Source organism: Pipistrellus hanaki, assembly GCF_964339955.1.
Source record: "Pipistrellus hanaki genome assembly, chromosome: 15".
NCBI classification, from domain to species: domain Eukaryota; kingdom Metazoa; phylum Chordata; class Mammalia; order Chiroptera; family Vespertilionidae; genus Pipistrellus; species Pipistrellus hanaki.
The window spans coordinates 51,504,726-51,529,682 of record NC_140517.1 but is presented as its reverse complement, the minus strand read 5'-3'; the positions used below and the strand labels follow the sequence as shown (position 1 = coordinate 51,529,682).

Below are 24,957 nucleotides of genomic sequence, written 5' to 3'. Positions count from 1 at the left end.
ATTGATTTTTTTTTAGAGAAAGTGCAAGGGATGGGGAGAGGCAGGGAGATAAACATGGATTTGAGAGAGATAAACTGCCTTAATTTGTTGGTGGTGGTGACAAAAGCTGGTGTCCTCTACCACATTGCTGACATTCCTCACCTAGATGTGCCTTCTGGGTTCATTGTGTGCTGAGCTACTCAGCAACAGACCTCTCCATTCACGTGTCCTTTCCTTCTGTCATCCATGTTGTATGTAGTTGCCCTGTTAGGACTTCCAGGGAAGAGCCCTCTCTGCGTGTATCCCAGGATGGTCTCTGTCTAGCCGTGGCCAAGCGGGTTCGAGGGGTGTGGTCCTCGGGACTGGCAGTTGTAAAAATTGTGTTGTCAGGACGTTGTTCAGGTCGTACCACAAACCTGTCTTTGCTCACAGAGGGTTTGTGTCATTGCCAGTAGCCAAACCCACTTCTCCACCTCTTCCAGCTTTGGCCCTTACCGTGTCTACCATGGTTTCTAGCCCACGGATATCCCCCTCCCTCGACTCCCATCCCACCTGCCCTCTGACCACTATTCCCTCAGTGCTCTTCAACAGTGCCCTCACAGATTGTGCCGTGAGATGTTGAAAATTTCTGTATTGACCTCGGATGGCAGCTAATACATTTGAATGGTAATGGGCTTACATGCATACTTCTACCCGGCTTTGCGTCAACAGCAGCAAAGGATATGCAGGAATCGGGTGGCATAGAAAGTGCATTGTGTGCTGTGCCTCTCTTTGTTGTGTCAGACCCACACGTATCCTTCCCCTGGCTGTGTGTTCACCAATTTCCAACCTTAGAAGCCTAGGAGCACAGAGTAGTCAGCCATTCCTTCCAACGGAATTTCCTTCTTTTGCAAAGTGTTTCATGTATAGATGTGTTTCTCCCTTCCCTTTAGTCAGCATGTAATTCAAAAGCTTTTCCTTGCATGCAGGTTGCTGCTGTGGAGCGGACGATGCGGAAGCACACGGGGAACAGAGGGCTTCTGAGGGCGTGTCGCAGGGGAAGAATCCCAAGGCAGCCTCGTCTTCCCAGAAGAGACACCCCTGTGGGCGCTGCGGGCCGGTCCTGAGGGACGTTTTCCACTTGGTGGAGCAGCAGGGGACGCAGCACAGCCAGAAGCTGCTGAGGTGCGGGGCGTGTGCAAAACGGTTTTATTTCCGTGTAAACTGTCACCCTCCTAAGGAGCAGCCCGAGGAAGAGGAACCCTTTGGAAGTAGTGCCCACACGGCCTCATCCGCGAAGAACTGCAGCACGCACATGTCAGAGAAGACCTTTACCTCTGAGCAGGGTGAGAGGGACTTCCTGCCCAGCTTGGGACAGCAGCAGCAGCAGCTCACTCAGAAAGCAAAGGAGCCGAAGGAGGGCACCCGGTGGGAGGCACCTTCACAAAGCAGAGCAGGTCCTGACCCTCCAGGGAAATGCAAAAAGGCCTTTAACCCCAAACGCCTGCTTGTTCCGGACCAGGACGTCGATCCTGCAGGACAGTGTTTTGTGTGCAGTGAGTGTGGGAAAAAATTCAGGCACAGATCCTCATTAGTTAGGCACTGCAGAATCTACACCGGAAAAAGTACTTATGTGTGTGGCAAAGTTGGAAAAACCTTTAGTAGAAGCTCAGCCCTCAGTCAGAATCGAAAAATTTCTGCCTGTCCAAGGCAGTACAAGTGCAGCAAATGCGGGAAATCCTTAAGCCACAAGACTGTCCTCTTTAATACCCAGGAACAACACAACGGGGAAAACAGTTATGTGTGCAGCACGTGTACACAACTGTTCAGTCATCGTTCCGTGTCCGTTGAATACCCGAACGTTCAAATGCGAGAGAAACCTTATAAGTGTACGGAGTGTGCAAAATCGTTTACCTCTGTCACTTCGCTTCGTCATCATCAGCGCGCTCACACGGGAGAAAGGCCTTATGGGTGCAGTGATTGTGGGAAATCCTACATCTCTAGGACTGCGCTCCGTTATCATCAGAAAATTCACACGGGAGAAAGGCCTCACGAGTGCAGTGAGTGTGGCAAGTCCTTTCCCCAGAGAAGTCACCTCCTTAGACACCTTGTAAGTCATTCAGGGTACAAGCCTTATAAGTGTGGCGAATGTGGGCAGTCTTTTACTACCCGCTCCAGCCTCCGCTGTCATCATAGAATTCACACTGGAGAAAGGCCTTATAACTGCAGTGAGTGTGGGAACTCCTTTAAGGATAGGTGGACACTTGTTAAACACCAAAGAGTCCACACAGGAGAAAGGCCCTATGAGTGCAGTGAATGTGGGAATTCTTTTATCTCTGTATCTGCGTTCAAGAGTCATCAGAAAACTCACTCGGGAGAAAGGCCTTGTAAGTGTAATGAATGTGGAAAATCTTTTATTAAAACATATCACCTCCTTTTACACCAGAGAGTACATACAGGAGAAAAACCTTATGTGTGCTCCGAATGCGGAAAATCCTTTACTTCTAGCTCCAGCTTCTCCTATCATCTGAGAACTCACGCGGGAAAAAGGCCTTATGAATGCAGCGAATGTGGCAAATCCTTTACATCAAGTTCCTCCCTCAGTTACCATCAGAGAGTTCACACAGGAGAAAGGCCTTATAAATGCAGTCAGTGTGGGAAATCTTTTACGTTTAGCTCGAGCCTCCGTTATCATCACAGAGTACACACTGGAGAAAGGCCGTATGAGTGCAGTGAGTGTGGGAAAACTTTTAACGATAAGTGGACACTCATTAAACACCAGGGAATTCACTCAGGAGAAAAACCTTACGTGTGCACTCAGTGTGGAAAATCTTTTGCATACAGCTCGAGCCTCCGTTATCATCACAGACTACACACGGGAGAAAGGCCGTATGAGTGCAGTGAGTGTGGGAAATCCTTTAACCAGAAGTCGGTCCTCGTTAGACACCAGAGAGTTCACACGGGAGAAAAACCTTACGTGTGCACTCAGTGTGGAAAATCCTTTTCCTTTAGCTCGGGCCTCTTCTGTCATGTAAGAACTCACCTGGGAGAAGGGCATAACGAATATGGGAAGTCCTTGGTGTCTGGTTCCGCCCCCAGTTACCACCGGCGAGTTCACACCGGTGCAAAGCTTTATGAGTGTGGTGAGTGTGGGAAATCCTTTACCCAGAAGTACCCTCTCCGTGTGCACCAGCGACTCCACGCTGGAGAAAAGCCCTACGAGTGTGGGGATTGTGGGAAATCCTTTCCCTGTAAGTACAGACTCCGTTTCCATCAGAAAGTCCACGCGAGAGAGAAGCCCGCGTGTGGCGATTGTGGGAAGTCGTTCACCACTCTCTACAGTCTGCACCGCCACCAGAGAGTCCACGCCCACCAAGAGCCGTATGAGTGCAGTGAGTGTGGGAAGCGCTTTCAGTATCACTGTACGCTCCTCAGGCACCGTCAGGTCCATTCCGGAGAAAAGCCTTACGAGTGCAGTGAGTGCGGGAGACCTTTCACCACCGCCTGTGGCCTTCGTTACCATCAGAGGCTCCACACAGGAGAAGGGGTCTGCACCTGCAGCGCATGTGGGAAGTCTTTCGCCAGAACGTCCCACCTTCTCCGGCACCAGAGAGTTCACACAGGGGAAAGGCCCTACGCGTGCAGGGCGTGTGGGAAATGTTTTACCAGGAAGGCTGATCTCCGTCGCCATCAGAAACTTCACACCAAGGAGGGGCCCTGTTAGCGCCATGACGGTGGGAAAGGTTTGACCTGTGGCTCTGGACTCCATTGTCATAAAAAATCCACACTGAGGAAGGACCCTGTGAGTGCACTGACTGTGGGAAATCTTTTATGACGATCACTCATCTTCGTGTACATCAGAGAACACACAGCAGAAATGCTTTTTGGGTAATATGAATGTGGTTCATCTATTAGCCAAATTCTAGCCTCTGGGCACGTGAGATGTGTAGGGAACGTGTTAACACTGAAGGAGATGGGCTTCTGTTTGACTTTCATACCATAAATTCTGTCCTCAACAGGAAACGGAGAGTCTCCATAATTTTAGTTCAGTGGGAAACGTGTACTTACATTATACTTTCTAACCTGCCCAGGGCTGAATGCAGATATTTTTGTTGTTGTATTTCTGGGTTTTTTTTGTTTTTTTTTAATTAAATTATTATCTGTGTACATATCTTACCATTGCCCCACCCCCTCTATTTCTGGTTTTTATTTTAGCACCAGAAAATAACTTCAAACAAAAAAATTTATTAATCATGTGTAATAGCTAATAATGAAATAATGAAATGATTATATTAAGTAGCAAGAGCACGTAGTTTTCTACATATTGAGGAACTGGACAGATCACCTTTAGGTTTTAATTTTTTTTATAATACCATAAAAAATATTTTAAAACTATCTCCAGTGCCATCTTCTATTTAAATAAAATATTCCTCCCCCCCAAAAAAAATACAATATTGTTAAACGTTATAAAATTAACTCACTGAATACTCTTTTAGAAGTTGAAAACTAGGGGTTTAAAAAACAAACATTTAAATAATTTTCATTTTTATAAACTACACCAAAGAGTTGACCTTCAAAGAAAAGGTATTAATATTCAGTTTAAAGCCCCCTTTAAGTCTAGAAAGAAAAAATTCAAGGTGTTTCCCCTTTTATGCTTAAGGTACACATTTTCTTTAACAACGAGAGAGCTTTCAGAGCATAAATGTCACCGAAATCGGTTTGCCTCAGTGGATAGGGCATCGGCCTGCAGACTGAAGGGTCCCAGGTTCAATTCTGATCAAGGGCATGTACCTTGGATGTGGGCACATCCCTGTTGGGGGGTGTGCAGGAGGCAGCTGATCTAAGTCTCTCATCGATGTTTCTGACTCCCTCTCCCTTTCTCTCTGTAAAAAATTAATAAAAACATATTTTAAAACAAACAACAGTCTTAGCCCCAGTAATGTCCAGAAGCTAATATTTAAATTATATATATTTTATTGATTTTTCACAGAGAGGAAGGGAGAGGGATAGAGAGCTAGAAACATCGATGAGAAACATCAATGAGAGAGAAACATCGATCAGTTGCCTTCTGCACACCCCCTAGTGCCTGCCCACAACCAAGGTACATGCCCTTGACCGGAATAGAACCTGGGACCTTCCAGTCCATAGGCTGACACTCTATCCACTGAGCTAAACTGGTTTTGGCAAGAGTGTGCTTTTTTTTTTTTTTTTTTTTTTTAATATTGTATTGGTTTTTTACAGAGAGGAGGAGAGACAGAGAGATAGAAACATCGATGAGAGAGAATCATCGACTAGCTGCCTCCTGCACACCCCCTACTGGGGATGTGCCCGCAATCAAGGTACATGCCCTTGACTGGAATTGAACCCGGGACCTTTCAGTCCGCAGACCGATGCTCTATCCACTGATCAAACCGGTTTTGGCAAGGGCCTTTTTAAAAAAATTATTATTATTTTAAATATTGACTTTTTACACACACACACACAGAGAGAGTTAGAAACACCGATGAGAGAGAATCATTGGTCAGCTGCCTCCTGCACAACCCATACTGGGGATCCAGCATGCAACTCAGCATGTGTCCTGGCCGGAATCGAACCCAGGACCCTTCAGTCCGCAGACGGACACTCTACCCACTGAACCAAACCAGTTAGGGCCTGAGTTTTTTTCTTCCTGAACTGGTCAAGTCTCCACCTGGTGTCTGCGGAAACGTCGCCACCTGGTGGTGGTTTGCCACCGAAGGTTCTAGTCAGTTAATTTAACCTGAGGAGGGCTTCCTAGGATTTATAGTATTTTGAAAATTCTTATTTATGTATTTTTAATTATTCATTTTAGAGAGAGGGAGAGAGAAAAACATTGGTTTGTTGTTAAACTTTGTTTTTTTAATCCTCTCCCCAGGATATGTTTACTGATATTTGGAGGCGGGAAGGGATGGAGGAATAGTGTTTTGTTGACTTCCCTCTGTGCCCCGACGGGGAATCGAACTCGCAAACATTTGGTGTTCAGGAGGACACTCCACCACCTGAGCCACTCAGCCAGGGCTGCTTCCCCTCACGATGGTTCAATGGGCGGTGCCTGTGTGTGCCCTGCCCGGAGGTCACACCCACCACCCTGGCACAAGGGGATGGCACTCAACCAACCGAGGGACCAGTATAGTGAAATTTTTACTTATTGACTTTAGAGAGAGTGAAAGAGAAACACCAATTTGTGGTTCCATTTCTTATATTTTTATTGTTTTTAAAAAATATTTCTTGATTTATTTTAGAGAGGAAAGGAGCGCGAAAAAGAAACATGAGAGAGAACCATTGATTGGCTGCCTCCTGAACGCTCTGGGGATCCAGCCTGCAACCCAGGCACATGCCCTTGACCAGAATTGAACCCGGGACCCTTCAGTTCGCAGGCCAACGCTCTATCCACTGAGTCACACCGGTTAGGGCTACAGTGTATGTTTTTGATACCTTCAGTGAATTCATTCAGATATTTTAGGCAGGAAGGACTAATCCAGACTTATTACCTCTGTGCTCTCAGTCCCTTTACAACTCAAGAATTGCAGGTTGGCCCTAACCGGTGTGCTCAGTGGATAGAGCAGCAGCCTGCAGATAAAGGGACCTGGGTTCGATTCTGATCAAGGGCATGGACCTTGGTTGCAGGCACATCCCCAATTGGGGGTGTGAAGGAGGCAGCCGATGGATGTTTCTCTCTCATTGATGTTTCTGACTCTCTATCCCTCTCCCTTCCAATCTGTAAATCAATAAAATATATTTTTAAAAAAGAAAAGCAAGCCGGGACCGGTTTGGCTCAGTGGATAGAGCGTCAGCCTGCGAACTGAAAGGTCCCAGGTTCGATTCCGGTCAAGGGCATGTACCTTGGTTGCGGGCACATCCCCAGTGGGGGGTGTGCGGGAGGCAGCTGATCGATGATTCTCTCTCATCGATATTTCTAGCTCTCTATCCCTCTCTCTTTCTCTCTGCGAAAAATCAATAGAATATATTAAAAAAAGAAAAAAGAAGAAAAAAGAAAAGCAAATTATACTCGGGGGGGGGGGAAAAAAAAAGAGGTATGCCATTTGGTACCTGTGGTTTTCTATTTTTTTATTTTTATTTTAAATATATTTTATTGATTTTTTATAGAGAGGAAGGGAGAGAGATAGAGAGCTAGAAACGCCGATGAGAGAGAAACATTGACCAGCTGCCTCTTGCACACCCCACTGGGGATGTGCCCGCAACCAATGTACATGCCCCTGACCAGAATCGAACCTGGGACCTTTCAGTCCGCAGGCCGACGCTCTACAGCTGAGCCAAACCGGTTTCGGCAGTGGTTTTCTATTTAAGAGGTAGCCTGTTGTGCCCGGCTGATGTGACTCAGCATTGACCTTGGACCCTTGAGTTAGGAAGTCAAGGTTCAATTCCTGGTCAGGGCACATGGTCGGGTTGCAGGCGCCATGCCCAGAAGGGGGCCTTGCAGCAGGCAGCGGATCCAAGGACTCCGTCATCACTGATACTTCTCCCCCTCTCCCTTCCTCTTCCTGAAGTGAATAAAAACATGCATGTGTTTTAAATCAGCCTGTTGTGTTCTGACGGTGCAGCCCAGTTGGCTGAGTGAGGTTCCCCTGCATCCAGAGACCCCCAGTTCCATTCTGGTCAGGGTGCCTGCCCCGGGCTCAGCTGATCCCCAGGAAGTGGCAGGGAAGAGTGTTTCTGTGTCAGCGATGTTTCTACTCCTCTCTCTCTAAAATAAATTAAATCATTGATGCTTCCCCCCCCTCCCTCTAAAATCAATTAAAAAAATTCACTGGAGTACATGTGAATATCTAATTGTCTTTTAAGGGATTCAGAAATGGAAAGCAACACATCTAGGACAATGGAAGGGTGATATTCAGAATCGTTCTGAGGCACCGATAACAACTGGACTTGCAACTGACATCTAGGAGAAGGGCGTGCACAGTCTTGTGGTCCTCAACCCGCAGCCCATCTCCGGGAAGATAGTGTCAGAACGGAGTCTTTTTGTCTGTTGTTAACCAAGAGCAAGCGCTTTCCTGCAGGGAACAGCATCACTTTACAGGATCCGTCCGGGGACAAATCTCCCAGGAACTCAGAATGGAGCGCTGGGAACTACATTACCCAGAAGACGTTGCGCGGAGTTAAGCCAATGACAGATCAAGATGAGTTAGGGCGGGACTCCTTCTTGGGTCCAGACTTGTGACACTGCCTTTGGGTGTTGTGAGTGTGTTGGCTTTTAACTTATATTTTTATTGATTTCAGACAGGAAGGGAGATGGAGAGAAACATCAGTGATGAAAGAACCATTGATCAGCTGCCTCCTGCACAGACCCCAGAGGGAATCCAGCCTGCAATCTGGGCACGTGCCCTTGACAGAATCTAACCTGGGACCCTTCAGTCCGGAGGCCGACGCTCTATCCAGAGCCAAACTGGTTTCAGCAAGGGAGAGATTTTATTACATTGGGAGATGTGTCCTAGACACGAAAAACTTAAAAATGTTCTTGTCCCAGGAACAGCAGTGTTATTATAGGCCTGCAGTGTCAGACCAGGCCTATAATCGCAGTGCCAGAAGGAGTGTGCTGGAGACTATTTTAATATTTTAAATTTATTTGTTATTGTTGACAGCGTAACAGATGTCTCCCATACACCCCTGCAGACCCTCCACCCTGCCCCACCTCTACCCCCACCCTTATTCTAAGATCTGTCAAACTCCCCATGCATCAGAACACATTTCCTGTTTATCAGATCCCACATACAACCAAGATCATGTGGCACTTGTCTTTGCTCATTCCACTTAGCATCATAACCTCTAGGTCTATCTATGCTGGTAAGAGATTTTTTTTCCTGGCCCCATAGTATTGCATTGTGTAAATACATCACAGCTTTTCTACCCAGTCCTCTGCTGGTGGACACTTTAGATGTTTCTGGATCTTTATTGTATATGTCATAAACACAACTGCAATATTTTATTCCTTTTTAAAAAATATATTTTATTGATTTTTTACAGAGAGGAAGGGGGAGGGATAGAGAGCTAGAAAGATTGATGTCAGAGAAACATTGATCAGCTGCTTCTTGCACACCTCCTACTGGGGATGTGCCCCAAACCCAGGTACATGCCCTTGACTGGAATTGAACCTGGGACCCTTTAGTCGGCAGGCCAACGCTCTATCCACTGAGCCCAACTGGTCTGGGCATATTTTTTTCTTGTTTCAGGATCCTTAGGAAGCATTCCCAGATATGGAACTGCTGTGTCAATCAGCAGGTTTTTTTTTTTAAGAAAACTCCATCCTATTTCCAAGTAACTGCACTGTGTGCAACCCCACAGCAGTGCACCAAGTTCCCTCCTCCCCAGCACTTCTGCTGATTTGTACAAAGCAGCCAGTCTAGTAGATGTGAGGTGATACTTCATTACAGCTGCCTGGATTAATTTTTCATGGATATACGAGGAGCCCAGTGTGTGAATCTGTGCACCAGAAAGGAACTGTGGGCCATGAGGCTGCAGTGGGCACAGGGCCAGGTCTCAGCCCACCCTCGTGGCCCTGCCCAGCCCCTCCTGCCGCCACCTCTCACACCCACTTGTGGTGCAAGCAGCAGCTACTGGGCCGGATTGCCCTTCAGGAGCAGGGGAAGATGGAGAATCCCTCAGGGGTGATCAGGGCCACCAGCCACCGCTCGCACAGACAGCACCAAGTGATCAGGACCTGTGCTGGGAGCCGGCAGTGGGTACAAGCGGACCATGACACGCAGGTGCAGACAATTATCAGTAAGAGGCTCGCCCTGACAAGTGACCAGTGCAGTGCCCCATCTTGGTTTGGTGCAACGCTCACCTGCTCCACCATCCCATCGCAGCAGACACCTGCCATGTTTGAAATGCGCCCCCTGGTAGTCAGTGTACATCAGTGCGATGTTATTTTATCAGTCTATTTGCACCATAGCCTTCTATTATAAAGGATATTGGTCATCTTGGGATAAATGTCTAAGTCCTTTGCCAATTTCTTGAATTGGATTATTTTCCTTTTGTTGAATTGCACGAATTCCATCATTGCTGGGAGCAAGTGACCAGGGCTGTGAATAGACCCCCCAATGGAGTAAGATTTTTATAATTTCTGGGAAATGTTTTGACATTTTTCTACTCCCGTCATACACTGCTGTAGTATCTCTCATAATAATAAAAACCAATGCTCTGATAGGTTTGGCTCAGTGGATAGTGCCAGCCTACGGACTGAGGGGTCCCAGGTTCGATTCTGGTCAAGGGCATGTACCTTGGTTGCAGGTGCATCTCCATTGGGGAGTGTGCAGGAGGCAACTGAATCAATGTTTCTAACTCTATCCCTCTCCCTACCTCTCTGTAAAAAAAAATAATAAAAAATATGTATTTTTAAATATCCTCTCCAGAGGTTATTTTTTGCATTGGTTTTTAGAGTGGAGGGTTGGGGGGAGGGATAAAAGAGAGGACCATAAGTATTAAACACAGGGATTGCTTTCCCAGGGGCCTCAATGGGGACTGAGGATGGACCTGTATCCCAGATACCTGCCCTTGACCTGGAATCAAACCTGCTACCTTTCTGGTGCATAGACCAATGCTTAAACCACTGTACCACACTGGCTTGGGCAACACAAGTCTGTTAAAATTATGTACATTATTGTTTGAAACATAATGAAATCGCACATTTCATGGACTACAGTGATGTAGAGTGTTAACGTATTTTTTAAAATATACTTTATTGATTTTTTACAGAGAGGAAGGGAGGGAGAGAGCTAGAAACACCGATGAGAAACATCGACCAGCTGCCTCCTGCAACCCCCCCCCCGCCCAAAACCGGGAACGTGCCCGCAACCCACGTACATGCCCCTAACTGGAATCAAACCTGGGACCTTTCAGTCCACAGACCGACGCTCTATCCACTGAGCCAAACCAGTTTCGGCGTGTAAACGTAATTTTTACGTGCACGGTGAACCACTAAACGTGTGACTGTATTACAGCTGTTCTGGAACCAGATACTGTCTTCCCGGAATACGTGTATGGCACACCTCTGATGTCTTTAACTTGTTCTCCTTTGTTTGCAATGAATACAAAGTTGGAGCCAAAGACATTAGATCCAATCCTTGATTCTAGCCACACCGCTGCACAAAGAGCTGAGGCTTCTGATTGCGTTAGGCACAGATGCTATGAAGGATCAGTGTCATTTTTGTGTTGTGAACTTTGCATAGTGAGTTCAACTGTTAAAAGGTTTTCCATCCAACAACATTTTTACCCACTGGAATTTTGTCTACTCTGCTAGCTGTCATTGAATATATGCGATTGAAGTAATTGGTTGATACTTATGGGCGAAATCAATTATTTTATGAGCTGTTCAGACATGTCTGCACTCTATAAAACTTTACCAGGATGTTAGCACTTCAATAGAAATCATCTCTAAGTTTTCCTAACTTTATGTTTACCCAAAGTATATTTTATACATAAAGAGAGGAGAGCATAACACTCTGGTTTTGGTTTGCCATATTCAAGATGTCTTTTGGCTCTGGCAGTTCTGACTCAATTTTTAGAGCATTTCCCACATTCTGAATTACCTCAGGTTGATCCTTATCAGAGTTATGTACCTGGGTTGCAGGTTTGGTCCCTGGCCCTTAGTTGTAATATGTGTGAGTCAACCCATCCAATCTCTCTCTCACAGTGATGTTTGTCTCTTCTGCCTCTCCCTTCAACTTTCTCTAAAATCCAACAGAAAAAATGCCCTCAGATGAAGATTAACAACAAAGAAAAAATAAGGCCTCAACTGTTTTACAAGGCAAAGCAGTGAGTTCATGAACTGCAAGCTGGTAAATTTCATTACAAGTGTCATGTGAGACCAACACATCCCTGGAACTGGTAGCCATTTCTCAGTAAGCTTGAAGCAGAAGTTGGGATACTCACTGAAATCCATGTCTAAATTAGTCATTAAGGGAAAGCTGACTACTGAGGGTTTGGTTATTCCTAGATTGCTACAATACATGAAACCAGAGGTCAGCTTCCCAGAACACATTAGGCCATGACTGTTGCAAAAACTCTAAGCACATCCCAGTGGGAAAGTTAAATAACTTTAGCCTCATAAATCTAGGAAGACCCCCGGCCAATCATAAAGTATAACGTATTTACACACGCTTCTCTTAAATGAAACTTACGGGAACCTATCCACTGTACATACTCAGATTCGAGTCTCAATTCAGACAAATGAGTTCTGAAGGAATTCCCTCCAGGGCTTTTACACTGAACTGAAAATTGATTTCTCTAGCACTTCTAAGGACTTTCCCTTATGTGAACTCTCTGATGTTGCAAGAGCGTAGATTTTCGTATAAAAGGTTTCCCACATTCATTGCACGCGTAAGGCCTTTCTCCAGTGTGACCTCTCCGGTGCTGACTGAACTGGGAACTATCCCTGAACAGTTTTCCACATTCACTGCATTCGTAAGGCCTTTCACCGGTGTGAACTCGAAGATGGTAACGAAGTTTGGAACTACAGATAAAAGACTTCCCACATTCACTGCACTCATAGGGCCTTTCTCCTGTGTGAACTCTCTGATGGTAACGAAGGGTGGAACCGGAGGCAAAAGATTTTCCACACTGACTGCATTTGTAAGGCTTTTTTCCCGTGTGAACTCTCTGATGATAAGACAGTGTGTCACTACTGGCAAAAGTTTTCCCACATTCCCTACATTCATAAGGCCTTTCACCAGTGTGAACCCTCTGGTGTCGAACTAGTATCGAGCTACTGGTAAAAGATTTCCCACATTCAATGCACTGGTACGGCCTCTCTCCCCTGTGAAGTCTCCGATGATAACCAAGACCAGAGGTAGAGGTAAAAGATTTCCCACACTCAGTACACTTGTAAGACCTTTCTCTGTTATGAATTTTCTGGTGTATTGAGAGGGAAGATTTGTGGCTAAAAGATTTCCCACATTCATTACACTCATAAGGTCTCTCTCCAGTGTGACCTCTCTGATGTTTAGTGAATTGTGATCTATCCTTAAAAGTTTTTCCACACTCACTGCACTCATACGGCCTTTCTCCAGTGTGTACTCTGTGATGATAACGGAGGCTCGAGCTAAAAGTAAAAGATTTTCCACATTGATTGCATTTATAAGGCCTTTCTCCTGTGTGAACTCTCTGATGGTAATTGAGGGTGGAACTAGATGTAAAGGATTTGCCACATTCACTGCATTCATAAGGCCTTTTTCCCGCGTGAGTTCTCAGATGATAGGAGAGGGTAGAGCTAGAAGTAAAGGATTTTCCACATTCAGTGCACACATAAGGTTTTTCTCCTGTGTGAACTCTCCGATGTTGAATGAGTGTAGACTTATTGTTAAAAGATTTCCCACATTCACTACACTCATAAGGTCTTTCTCCTGTGTGTACTCTCTGGTGTAAAATGAGGTTATTTTTTCGAATAAAGGATTTTCCACATTCATTACACTCATAAGGCCTTTCCCCTGAGTGAGTTTTCTGATGATACTGGAAGTCAGATCTGGAGATAAACGATTTCCCACATTCATTGCACTCATAAGGCCTTTCTCCTGTGTGAACACTCTGATGATAACGGAGGGCAGAGCTAGTAGTAAAAGATCTCTCACATTCAGTGCACTCATAAGGCCTTTTCCCAAGGTGGCCTCGCTCATGATACTGAAGTATGGAACTACAAGTAAAAGATTTGCCACATTTGCTGCACACATAAGGCTTTTCTCCTGTGTGAATCCTCAGGTGTCTAACAAGTGTCCACCTATTGTTAAAAGATTTCCCACACTCATTGCAGTCATACGGCCTTTCTCCAGTGTGAACTCTGTGATGACAGCGGAGGCTCGAACTAAAGGTAAAAGATTTCCCACATTCACCACACTCATAAGGCCTGTACCCTGAATGAACTCTCAGGTGTATAAGGAGGTTATTTCTTCGGGTAAAGGACTTCCCACATTCGCTACATTCAAAAGGCCTTTCTCCAGTGTGAACTCGCTGGTGATAACGAAGAGCTGTGCGAGTGATAAAAGATTTCCCGCATTGATTGCACGCATGGGGCCTATCTCCAGTGTGAACTCTCTGGTGATAACGGAGATCAGACCTAGAGATAAAAGATTTGCCACAATCACTGCACCCATAAGGTCTTTCTCCCGTGTGAGAGCTCTGATGATAACTGAGGGCAGCGACAGAGGTAAACGATTTTTCACAGTCCTGACACTTATAAGGTTTTTCTTGCAATTGAACTTTCGGGTATTCAATGGACACTGCACAAAGGCTAAACCGCTCTGTACATCTGCTGCACACATAACTGTCTTCCCCGTTGTGTTGTTCCTGGGTATTAATGAGGACAGTCTTGTGGCTTAAGGATTTTCCGCATTTGCTGCATTTGTACCTCCTTGGACCTGCATGAACTTTTCGATGTTGCCTGAGGGTTGAACTTCCACTAAAGGTTTTCCCACTTTTGCCACACACATAAGTACTTTTTCCAGTGTGGAGCCTGCAGTGAGTAACAAATGGGGACTTGTACCTGAATATTTTTCCACACTCACTGCACACAAAACATTTTCTTGCAGTATCGACATCCTGGTCCGGAACAAGCAGGCGTTTGGGGTTAAAGGCCTTTTTGCATTTCCCTGGAGGGTCAGGACCTGCTCTGCTTTGTGAAGGTGCCTCCCACTGGGTGCCCTTCTTTGGCTCCTTTGCTTTCTGAGTGAGCTGCTGCTGCTGCTGCTGTCCCAAGCTGGGCAGGAAGTCCCCCTCACCCTGCTCAGAGGTAAAGGTCTTCTCTGACATGTGGGTGCTGCAGTTCTTCGCGGATGAGGCCGTGTGGGCACTACTTCCGAAGAGTTCCTCTCCCTCGGGCTGCTCCTTAGGGGGGTGACAGTTTACACGGAAATAAAACCGTTTTGCACACGCCCCGCACCTCAGCAGCTTCTGGCTGTGCTGCGTCCCCTGCTGCTCCACCAAGTGGAAAACGTCCCTCAGGACCGGCCCGCAGCGCCCACAGGGGTGTCTCTTCTGGGAAGACGAGGCTGCCTTGGGATTCTTCCCCTGCGACACGCCCTCAGAAGCCCTCTGTTCCCCGTGTGCTTCCGCATCGTCCGCTCCACAGCAGCAACCTGAACGCAAAGAAAAGCTTTTGAATTACATGTTGACTAAAAGGAAGGGAGAAACGCATCTATATATGAAAAGCTTTGCAACAGAAGGAAATTCCGTTGGAAGGACTGGCTGACTACTTTGTGCCACTAGGCTTCTAAGGTCGGAAATTGGTGAACACACAGCCAGGGGAAGGATACGTTTGGGTCTGACACAACAAAGAGAGGCACAGCACACAATGCACTTTCTGTGCCACCCAATTCCTGCATATCCTTTGCTGCTGTTGATGTAGAAGCATATGTGTAAACTCATTACCATCCAAATGTAATGTATTAGCTGCTGTCCGAGGTCAATACAGAAGTTTTCAACATCTCACGGCACAGTCTGTGAGGGCACTGTTGAAGAGCACTGAGGGAAGAGTGGTCAGAGGGCAGGTGGGATGGGAGTCGAGGGAGGGGATATCCGTGGGCTAGAAACCACGGCAGACACGGTAAGGGCCAAAGCTGGAAGAGGTGGAGAAGTGGGTTTGGCTACTGGCAATGACACAAACCCTCTGGTGAGCAGACAGGTTGTGGTACGACCTGAACAACGTCCTGACAACACAATTTTTACAACTGCTGGTCACTAGGACCACACCCCTCGAACCCGCTTGGCCATGGCTAGACAGAGACCATCCTGGGATACACGCAGAGAGGACTCTTCCCCGAAAGTCCTAGCAGGGCAACTACATACAACATGGACGACAGAAGGAAAGGACACGTGAATGGAGAGGTCTGTTGCAGAGTAACTCAGCACACAATGTACCCAGAAAGCACATCTAGGTGAGGAATGTCAGCAATGGGGTAGAGGAAATCAGCTTAAAGGAGAATAAAGACACAAAAAAATCACTGGGAACACCAGCGTAGTGAAGACACCTGGAGAAGAAAAGGAAAGGAAGGCGGGAGCCATGTGTATCAGCCGAAGGGTAAATGCCAGCCCTTGCCAACATCCTCCTCTGCGGAGGAGACACCTTTTCCAGAAAGACCCTGCACAGCTCGCACTACGTCCCAGGACACCCACAGTTTGCACAGCAGAGCTGGCTAAGTGACCACAGGCATGGATCCCAGCTGGCTGCTCTACAGTGGCCACACCGCACACCCCACCCAACCCCAGAGCCACAACTGTCCCTGAAATGCCAATATTAGATAACCTGACCCCATTGCTGTCGCACAAATGCCCCCTTCTCAGGCACCAAAGCCATGGGCAATATGGATGGCTGACTCCTCAGACATTAGCTCCTTGTGTGTGTAGCTGTGCTCTGCTCACAGGCTCAATCACTGATCAGGATGTGACTGCATCTCACACAGCAAAGTCAACGCCACTGGGGGTTTTAAAATCAGACACAAATTCCATCACAGCCATGAGGACACACTGCACACGACATCTAAAGGGAACAACTGTGCCAAAAACACTTCCTTTGGAGAACAGAATCAGCACGTCTACAGCAATCTTCTTCACTGATGTGAGCACAGAAAGCCTTAGCTCTGGAGGACCCCTGCGATGTCACTAACACTGACTCCAGGAAACACAGCTACAGACAGTAGGCGGTTCGGGTTCGGTCTTGTAGTCAGAACTGCAACACCAGCCAAGTCAGCACAGTGACACCTTCCCAAGGTGAAGCTCTTCCCACTGAAACCTTTCCAGAAAGTCAAAGTAATCCACCCTATGAAATGTACAGGCACCAACACAAGGCTACAAATAAAAACCCCCAAAAGCAAAGCAAAAACCAAACAATGAAACATGCAAACAAAAATTTTTTAAAAAATCAAGGAAACATGACACCCCACCAACCAAAGGAACACAAATTTAATAATCACTCCAATGAAATACATATCTGTGTATGGTCAGAAAAGGATTTTAAAATAAATAATTTACGCAAGCCCAGCAACCTACAAAAAAAAGAAAGAAAAGAGAGGGAGGGAGGGAAGGTGGGAGGGAGAGAGTAAGGGACATACAATTGCCCTGGATGAGATAGCTGAGTTAGCTGGAGTGCAGTCCCAATCACAGGAAGGTACCGGGTTTGATTCTCAGTTAGGGCACATGCCTATGTTGTGGGTTAGCTCCCCAGTCAGGGTGCATACAAGAGGCAACAAACCAATTTCTCTCTCATATCAATGCTTCTCTCTCTCACCCCTCCCCTTCTCCCTCTCTAAAAGTAATTTAAAAAATAAAAATTTGCCTAAACAGGTTTGGCTCAGTGGACAGAGCGTCAGTCAACAGACTGAAGGGTCCCAGGTTCCATTCTGGTTAAGGGCATGTACCTAGATTGTGGGCACATCCCCAGTGGGGGGGGTGCAGAAGGCGGCTGATTGATGTTTCTCTCTTATTGATGTTTCTAGCTCTCTGTCCCTCTCCCTTCCTCTCTGTGGAAAATCAATAAAATATATTTTTTTTATAAAAGAAAACCAATTGATGTGTCTCTCACATGGATGTTGCTGTCTTTCCCCAACCTTTCCATTCTCTCTAGAAATCAATGGAAAATAACATCCTCAGGTAAGGATTAACAACTGTTTTGCAGTTGAAGTTGGTAGCTTAGAATGTTTTAATTATAAGATTTTATATAAGCCTCTGCAATCACAAAGCAAAATGCAATAGTAGATACACAAAAGGCAAAGAATAAAAACATAGCACTGCCGCCGGGGCTGGTTTGGCTCAATGGATAGAGCGTCGGCTTGGGGACTGAAGGGTCCTGGGTTCGATTCCGGTCAAGGGCATGTACCTTGGTTGCGAGCACATCCCCGGTAGGGGGTGTGCAAGAGGCAGCTGATCGATGACTCTCTCATCGATGTTTCTAACTCTCTCTCTCCCTTCCTCTCTGTATAAAATCAATAAAATGTATTAAAAAACAAAACAAAAAAAAACTATAGCACTGCCCGAGCTGGTTGGGTCTGTAGATAAGAGCACTGGCCTGTGGACTAAAGGGTCCCAGGTTCGATTCAGGTCAAGGGCATGTGCCTGGGTTGCGGGCTTGATCCCCAGAAGGGTATGCAGGAGGCAGCTGGCCTAGTCTCTCTCATCACTATGCCTCTATCCCTCTTTCCCTTTCCCATTCACTCTCAGAAATGAATAAAAATATTTATAAAAGATATATTATCTATCTATACCTATATATATATATACACATATATAGATATATATAGATGGAATTTTTAAAAGATAATGACATTACAAGAAAAGACTGTAACAGACTAACATTCCTAATAAATATAGATATAAAAGAACAACAAACCCTCAACAAATTAATAGCAAACAAATTCAACAGCATATTTAAAAAATCATAAATTGTAATTACATGGGATTTATCCCTCGAGTGCAAGAATGGTTCATCATAAACAAAATCAATAAATGTGCTTTACATCCCCGGTAGGGGGTGTGCAAGAGGCAGCTGGTCGATGTTTCTCTCTCATCGATGTTTCTAGCTCTCTATCCCTCTCCCTTCCTCTCTGTAATAAATCAATAAAAATATATTTAAAAATAAACGAATAAATAAATAAATAAATGTGCTTTAGCACATTAACAGAACGAAGGAGGAAAATCTTATGATCATCACAATAGATCCAGAAACATTTAAAATAATTCAGAATTCTTTCATAAAACCTCACAAAATATTAGATGTAGAGGCCTGGGATGGGAAGCTCAATTGGTTAGAGTGTCAGCTAATAATCCAAGATTGTAGGTTTGATCTCTAGTTAGGGCATATTTAAGAAGGAATAAAAGAATGCATAAATAAATGGAACAATAAATTGAAATTTCATCATCTCACTTTCTCTCAATTCCTCTCTTTTTTTAATTTTTTTTTTTTAAAAATATATATTTTATTGATTTTTTGCAGAGAGGAAGAGGGAGAGTTAGAAACATCGATGAGAGAGAAACATCCATCAGCTGCCTCTTGCACACCCCCTATTGGAGATGTGCCTGCAACCAAGGTGCATGCTCTTGACCGGAATCGAACCTGGGACCCTTCAGTACGTAAGCCAACTCTCTGTCCACTGAGCCAAACTGGTTTCGGCCCTCTCTCTCTCTTCTTCTTTTTTTTTTTTTTTTAATAAAAATTAAGAAAAATCACCCTGGCGCATGCTGTTTAGTGAATAGAGCCTTGTCCCTTGGAAGAAGGGGTCAAAGGCTCACTTCATGGTCAAGATTACAAGTCTAGTTTGTGGGTTCATGCCCCACCAGTGCAGGAGGTAACCAGGTCACCGTGTCTCTCTCACATCAATGTTTCTCTGTCCCCTCCTCTCCTTCTCCTTCACTGTCTTTTTTTTTCATTTTTAAAATTAATTTATTTTATTGATTATGGTCTCACATAATTGTCCTTATCCCCCCATTCCCATCCCAAACCCCTCCCTACATATGCCCCCAAGCCCCTGTTGTCCATGGCCACTGGCCAGGCCCATAGGCATGCACACAAGTCCTTTGGTTGATCTCTTCCCCTTACCCCCACCCTCCCCTACTTTCCCTCTGAGGTTTGAGAGTCTGATCACTGTTTCTCTTTCTCTGGGTCTGTTTTTGTTCATCAGTTTATGTTGTTCATTATTTCCTCTAGGTGTGTGGGATCATGTGATCCAAGAAATACCCTTGTAAGAACCTTGTAAGAACCTTGTAAGAACCCTTGTAAGAACCCTTGTAAGAACCTAAATTGCAACAAGCAATAATGAGAGGCAAATGAATCAGTCTGTAGTGAGTTCCTTTCTGGGCCAACAGTTCTTTTGAGTCCCATTTCAATGTCAAATAATTCCTTATGTGTACATGTCAGCCATCCTTCACTGTCTTTACAAATCAATGGAGAAAATATCCTTAAATGAAGATTTAAAAACATTTAAAATGGCCTGACCAGTGTCACTCATGGTTGGGCGACAATCTAGGAACCAGAAGGCCATGGTTTGAATCCCAGTCAGAGCATATGCACAGCTAACAGGCTTAGTCGCCCTTAGGGGGCATGCAAGAGGCAGTGAACAATGACTCTCTCTCATCATTGATAGTTCTCTCTCTCGCTCTCTGAAATAAAATACCCACACACATATTAAGGGAGTAAAGCTGCCTGTGTTTGCAGATGATATTATCCATCAATCTATCTATAAAATAAAGCGGTGATATGCAAATTATGTTATGGTGTCACATTCACAATGGTGGGTGGGCGTGCACAACTAGTCATCAGGAGATAGGTCTGCCGGCTCCACCCCCCACCCGCGGGTGGTGCCAGAGGTTCCCTCCAGGGGCCTATAGGTTCCCTCCATGCCCCGGCCTCCCGCCTCCTTCAGAATCAGTTCGGGTCCCTCCAGGCCCCCACAGGCCTCCCGGCGGCAGTACTGTGACTCCAGCCCGCTCCTGCTGGAGTGGTGGGCGGCTCACGGGACAAGATGGGACTTTAGTCTCATATAAAGAACATCCTAAAAACTGCAGCAAAACACCTCCCGCAGGAATAAACAAGCCCAATAACTTTGCAGAATTCCAAACCCACATACAACTCAGTGTATCAATACACTAACAATAAAATACCTGGGTAAGAAATTTAGAAATCAATCTCATTCATAAAACCATTACAAACAATAAAATATTTAGCAACAAATTTAATACAAAGAAGGTGAAAGATCTGAACTCTGAAAACCATAAGACAACTGATGAAAAGACCTGAAGATTCAAATTAATGAAAACACATCCTGTGTTCTTGGATTGAAAAAATTATTAATGTTAAAACATCTCTACTAACAAATGCAACATGATTCCATGTGCTCTCTACCAAAATCCAGTAGAATTTTTACTAGAACTAGAAAACAAATCCTAAAATTCAAACAACAAATGATTTCTAACGGTCCAAGCAATTTTGATATACAAGATCAGTAGAGTTACAGACATGAAACTTCATGATTAAAACCATATTACAAAACAAATTAGTCAAAGCTAACATAAATAGACACACAGGTGTAAGAACAGAATACAGACAGCCCAGAAAGAAACCCACATATGTGGTCAAGTACTCTGTGACAAGGACACCAAAAACACAAAATGGGGGGGAAATAGTGTCTTCAATTAACAGTGATGGACCCTGGCCAGGTAGCTCAGTTGGTTAGAGCACTGTCCAGATAAGTAAAGGTTGTGGGTTCAATCCCTGGTCAGGGCCCATATAAGAACCAACCAATGAGTGTGTAAATAAGAGGAAGAGCAAATGAATGTTTTCCTCCCTCATCCACTCCCTCTCTCTCACTTGTTCTCTGTCTCTACAAGTGAAAAACAATGTTGAGAAAACTGGATATGCACCTACAATAAATGAACTGGGGCCCTACCTTACACCGCTCACAAAAATTAATAAGAAATGCATTAAAAACTTCAATGTGACATAGGAAAATTTAAAACTCCTTGGCATTGATTTTGGCAATGGTTTTTGGATGTCACCAACAGCAGACACAACAAAGACAAAGGTGAAGGAGCTGAGCTACAGCAAATGAAAAGGCATCTGCAAAGCAAAGAAAGCAGTCATGAGAAATGAAAAGCATGTGTAAAGGCTGTCTCATAAGGGAGAGCTAAAATATGCAAGGTGTTCATACAACTGAACAGCAACAAACAATCCAATTAAGAAATGGGCAGCCCTGGGTGGTGTGGCTCAGTGTTTAGAGCGTCAGCCCTAGCACAGAGGGATCATGGGGGGCATATTTGGGACAACCAGTCTAGGTAAGATGTCACATCGATGTTTCTCTCTCTCCCTCCCCTCCTGCCACCCGTCTACTTTCTCTGAAAAGCAATGGAAAAAATATCCTCACGTGACGATTAACAAAACAAAAAAAGAGTACGGACGTGCCTTTACAATGGTGGTTCTCAACCTGTGGGTCTTAACCCCCTTTCACAGGGGTCGCCTAAGACATCCTGCGTTTCAGATATTTACATTTCGATTCATAACAGTAGAAAAATGACAGTTATGAATCAGCAACAAAGATAATTTTATGGTTGGGGGTCCCCACAACATGAGGAGCTGTATTAAAGGATCATGGCATTAGGAAGGCTGAGAACCACTGCTTTACAAGAACAAGTGAGTTCTACGGACGGACTTAAGAGCATGGTGACTAGTTAGTGATGTTATGTAATTGAAATGCATGGAGAGTAGATCTTAAGCATTCACAGCATAAAAATACCAGGCAACTTAATATGAAGAAACACGTTTAATTAACTTTAGTGTGGCCTTTACTTTGGTGATGGACCCTCCCTTCCCCCAGCAGGAGGCAGAGTATAACCTAACTTGCACCTGAGGCCTGGACATTCCTGAGCACCTAACCAGCACCTTCTATGGACCATACACTGAACCACCAATCAGCACCTGCCAAATACCCTAAGCCTTTGTCCCTGAGTACCTGAGTGACTATGTATCTTATCTGGACCACACATTAAGCCACCAATCAGCGCATGCAGAGTACACTAAGCCCCACCCCTTCCCCTTCCTCCCCTCAAAGGCATGTTCCCCTCTGCATGGGCCACTGTTTTCCCTGCGAGACAGCCGGGCACTTCCTTCTCCTTGAATAAAGCCCATAGTCCAGGTTTTCCCCTCTGTCCCATTGTTCACAGCCCACTGTACACTTAATTTAAAAAATATATTTTTTTTATTGATTTTTTACAGAGAGGAAGGGAGAGGGATAGAGAATGAGAAACATCAATGAGAGAGAAGCATCGATCAGCTGCCTCCTACACACTCCCCACTGGGGATGTGCCCCGCAACCAGGGTACATGCCCTTGACCGGAATCGAACCCGGGACCCTTAAGTCCGCAGACCGACGCTCTATCCACTGAGCCAAACCGGTTTCGGCCCACTGTACACTTTAATACACACAAGTCTGTATTGCAACCAGGCTGGGAAACAGAAAAGGAAAACAGATCTAAACAGGACACGCTGTGCAGGAGAGCCTTGAAGAGGAGCCCGGCTTCAGATAAGCACGACCCAGACCACACCTGCGAGTCCCGGCACAGGCAGGCAGGAGGACTGACCGGGGCAGGAAGGGACCACCGCAGGGAGACGGAGGGGTATGGGTCCGGACACATCAGCCCAGACACTGAGAATCCGTGAAGCTCGATGCAATGCGACTGACTGACCTTGAATCCTTCCCAAAGGGCTCAGCACTGGGAGCGCAGGGGAGAGGAGGGCAGTGCAGACCCACAGGCCCAGCAGCACAGCAGCCGCCCCGCACCGGGGAGGCAGCCCTGCTGAGGTCCAGGCCCGCGGACTGAGAGAGCCGAGAGGGCAGGGAGGAGAGTCCAGCCCGAGTCCCAGGTGAGGCTGTGAGTCTTACCCAGAGAGGACACGAGGGCAAAGTTCTCCAGCATCACACGCACGTACAGGCGTCTCTGAGCCTCGTCCACCAGCCTCCATTCTTCCCGCGAGAAGCGCACGGCCACGTCCTCCAAGGTCACCGCGGCCTGTGAACGGGGACAGAGGACCCCGTGACCATCTGTGCCCGAGAACCCGCAGCCCCTCTCCCCAGGCATCTACACCCACTCCCCTCCAAAGCTCCCCTCAGAGGAACCCCACAGGGGGCAGAGGCCAGGGGGCCCCCCATCCTCAGGGTCCCCGCATGTCTGCGGGCCTCCCTCAGCCACAGCGGGCAGCAGGGCACAGAGATGGAACCCGGCTCGGTCCCGGCTGCAGGGCCCCCCATCATGGCATGCATCCCCCTCGGGGTCTCTGGAGGGCGACAAGGCACCGCCCAGCCCCGGCTCAGGCTCCACCTGGCAGACCCCCATGCTCGGTCCCGGGACCCTAACTCCCACGTCCCCGCACTGCGCACAGCCTTCTGCAGACCGCACCCCGCCCCTCCCGTCCCCGTGGCGCCCCCACAGCCACGCACTCGGGGAGTCGCCGCTGGACAGGCCTCTCCGCACCGCTGGCCCCGCGTCCCCATCCGCCCTGGGAGCTCCCGCAGCTCAGAGGCCCGCGCCCCCTCCCCGCGCCCCGGGCCTGAGGGGTTCCCGCCGGGCACAGGGACCCGGAGACGCCCTCGCCCTCCCAGCGCCCCCACATTCCGGGGACCCCGAGCGGGAGGGGAGGCGGGAGCTGTCCCCGCTGTCACCTCCTCCCGCGGCTCCTCCGCCCGTGGAGCCCCGGTCCTCCTCCTCCCGGGGCCTCGGGCCGCCCTCCGGGGGTCACGTGACCGCCCGCCTCCCCTTCCCCTCGGGGCGCGGGCCGGCTTCCGCCCCTACCAGCCACACCGCCGCCATGACCGGCTTCCCGCCTGAGGGGGGCCACGGGGCCCGGGGGCCCGCACCCCGGGCTGCGGGGCGGGGCGGGGAGGCGGGGACGCGCTCACCTCAGCCGGGCGCCTCGGCGCGGCCGCCGCCATCGGACCTGCGGGCGGGGCGGCGGGCGAGGAGGGACCCGGTCCCGCCCTGAGGCGGGTCCCTCGTGGGGTCGCCGAGCCTCGCCCTCACGTGTGGCGACGGCGGGGATCGGGACTCCGTGTCGCCTTCTGCCTCCCGCTGCCTCCCGGCGACTCCAAGGCGGCAAAGACTCCGACAAGCAGCCGATATGGCCGCGAGGACGATGCCGGAAGCCCCGCCCCAACTGGCGGAAATGCTTTTACCCTGATCTGCCACTGGCTCGACTCAGCGCGCGTGTTTCTGGGTAATGTAGTTTCTAGCCCTCCAAAGGCCACACAGTTCTCCCTGGAGAGCTGCTAGGACTTTTGCCCCTGGAGGCACCCAGTGTAAAGGTATGCTGCTCCCTGGAGGGCAGGGCTGGCTCTGGTTAATTGCAGCAAACACTCCATTCTGACCCCAAGGACCTGGAGATTGGTTCTGGGCTCGGTACCACAGTCTGTGCTCGCCCCTTCCCTCAGATGCCAATTGTAAGTCCACATGGCATCTGTGCTTCAGTACAACAAAATATATGTATCAATTTCAGTCAAG

The 24,957-nt window shown here is 47.2% G+C and overlaps 2 protein-coding genes across 5 annotated transcripts in view; one reads left to right on the top strand and one right to left on the bottom strand.

Annotated features, from left to right (window-relative positions):
* The window catches only part of LOC311633543 (uncharacterized protein), a 90,844-nt gene that overhangs the window by 4,495 nt on the left and 61,392 nt on the right, over positions 1-24,957 (top strand). Inside the window, exon 3 of one of the 3 annotated variants that reach the window (XM_084906298.1) lies at positions 948-5,145. The exons of the other annotated variants lie outside the window; for them this stretch is intronic. Within the exon in view, the coding sequence (XP_084762424.1) occupies positions 948-3,682 (2,735 nt within the window). The 3' untranslated portion in view covers positions 3,683-5,145. Of the gene's footprint in view, positions 1-947; positions 5,146-24,957 lie in introns of those variants that run through there. 3 annotated transcript variants of the gene reach the window in all.
* Positions 10,792-24,587, bottom strand: LOC311633542 (zinc finger protein 552-like). 2 transcript variants are annotated; one of them, XM_084906296.1, is made up of 3 exons: positions 24,360-24,587; positions 23,346-23,472; positions 10,792-15,059 (listed from the first exon to the last, which is right to left on the bottom strand). In XM_084906296.1, the coding sequence occupies exons 1-3, from the start codon at positions 24,390-24,392 to the stop codon at positions 12,229-12,231; spliced, it is 2,991 nt and encodes a 996-aa protein (XP_084762422.1). In that variant the 5' UTR covers positions 24,393-24,587; the 3' UTR covers positions 10,792-12,228. The 2 variants fall into 2 exon arrangements, with proteins under 2 accessions (XP_084762422.1, XP_084762423.1); XM_084906297.1 differs by lacking the exon at positions 10,792-15,059 and adding an exon at positions 22,799-23,175.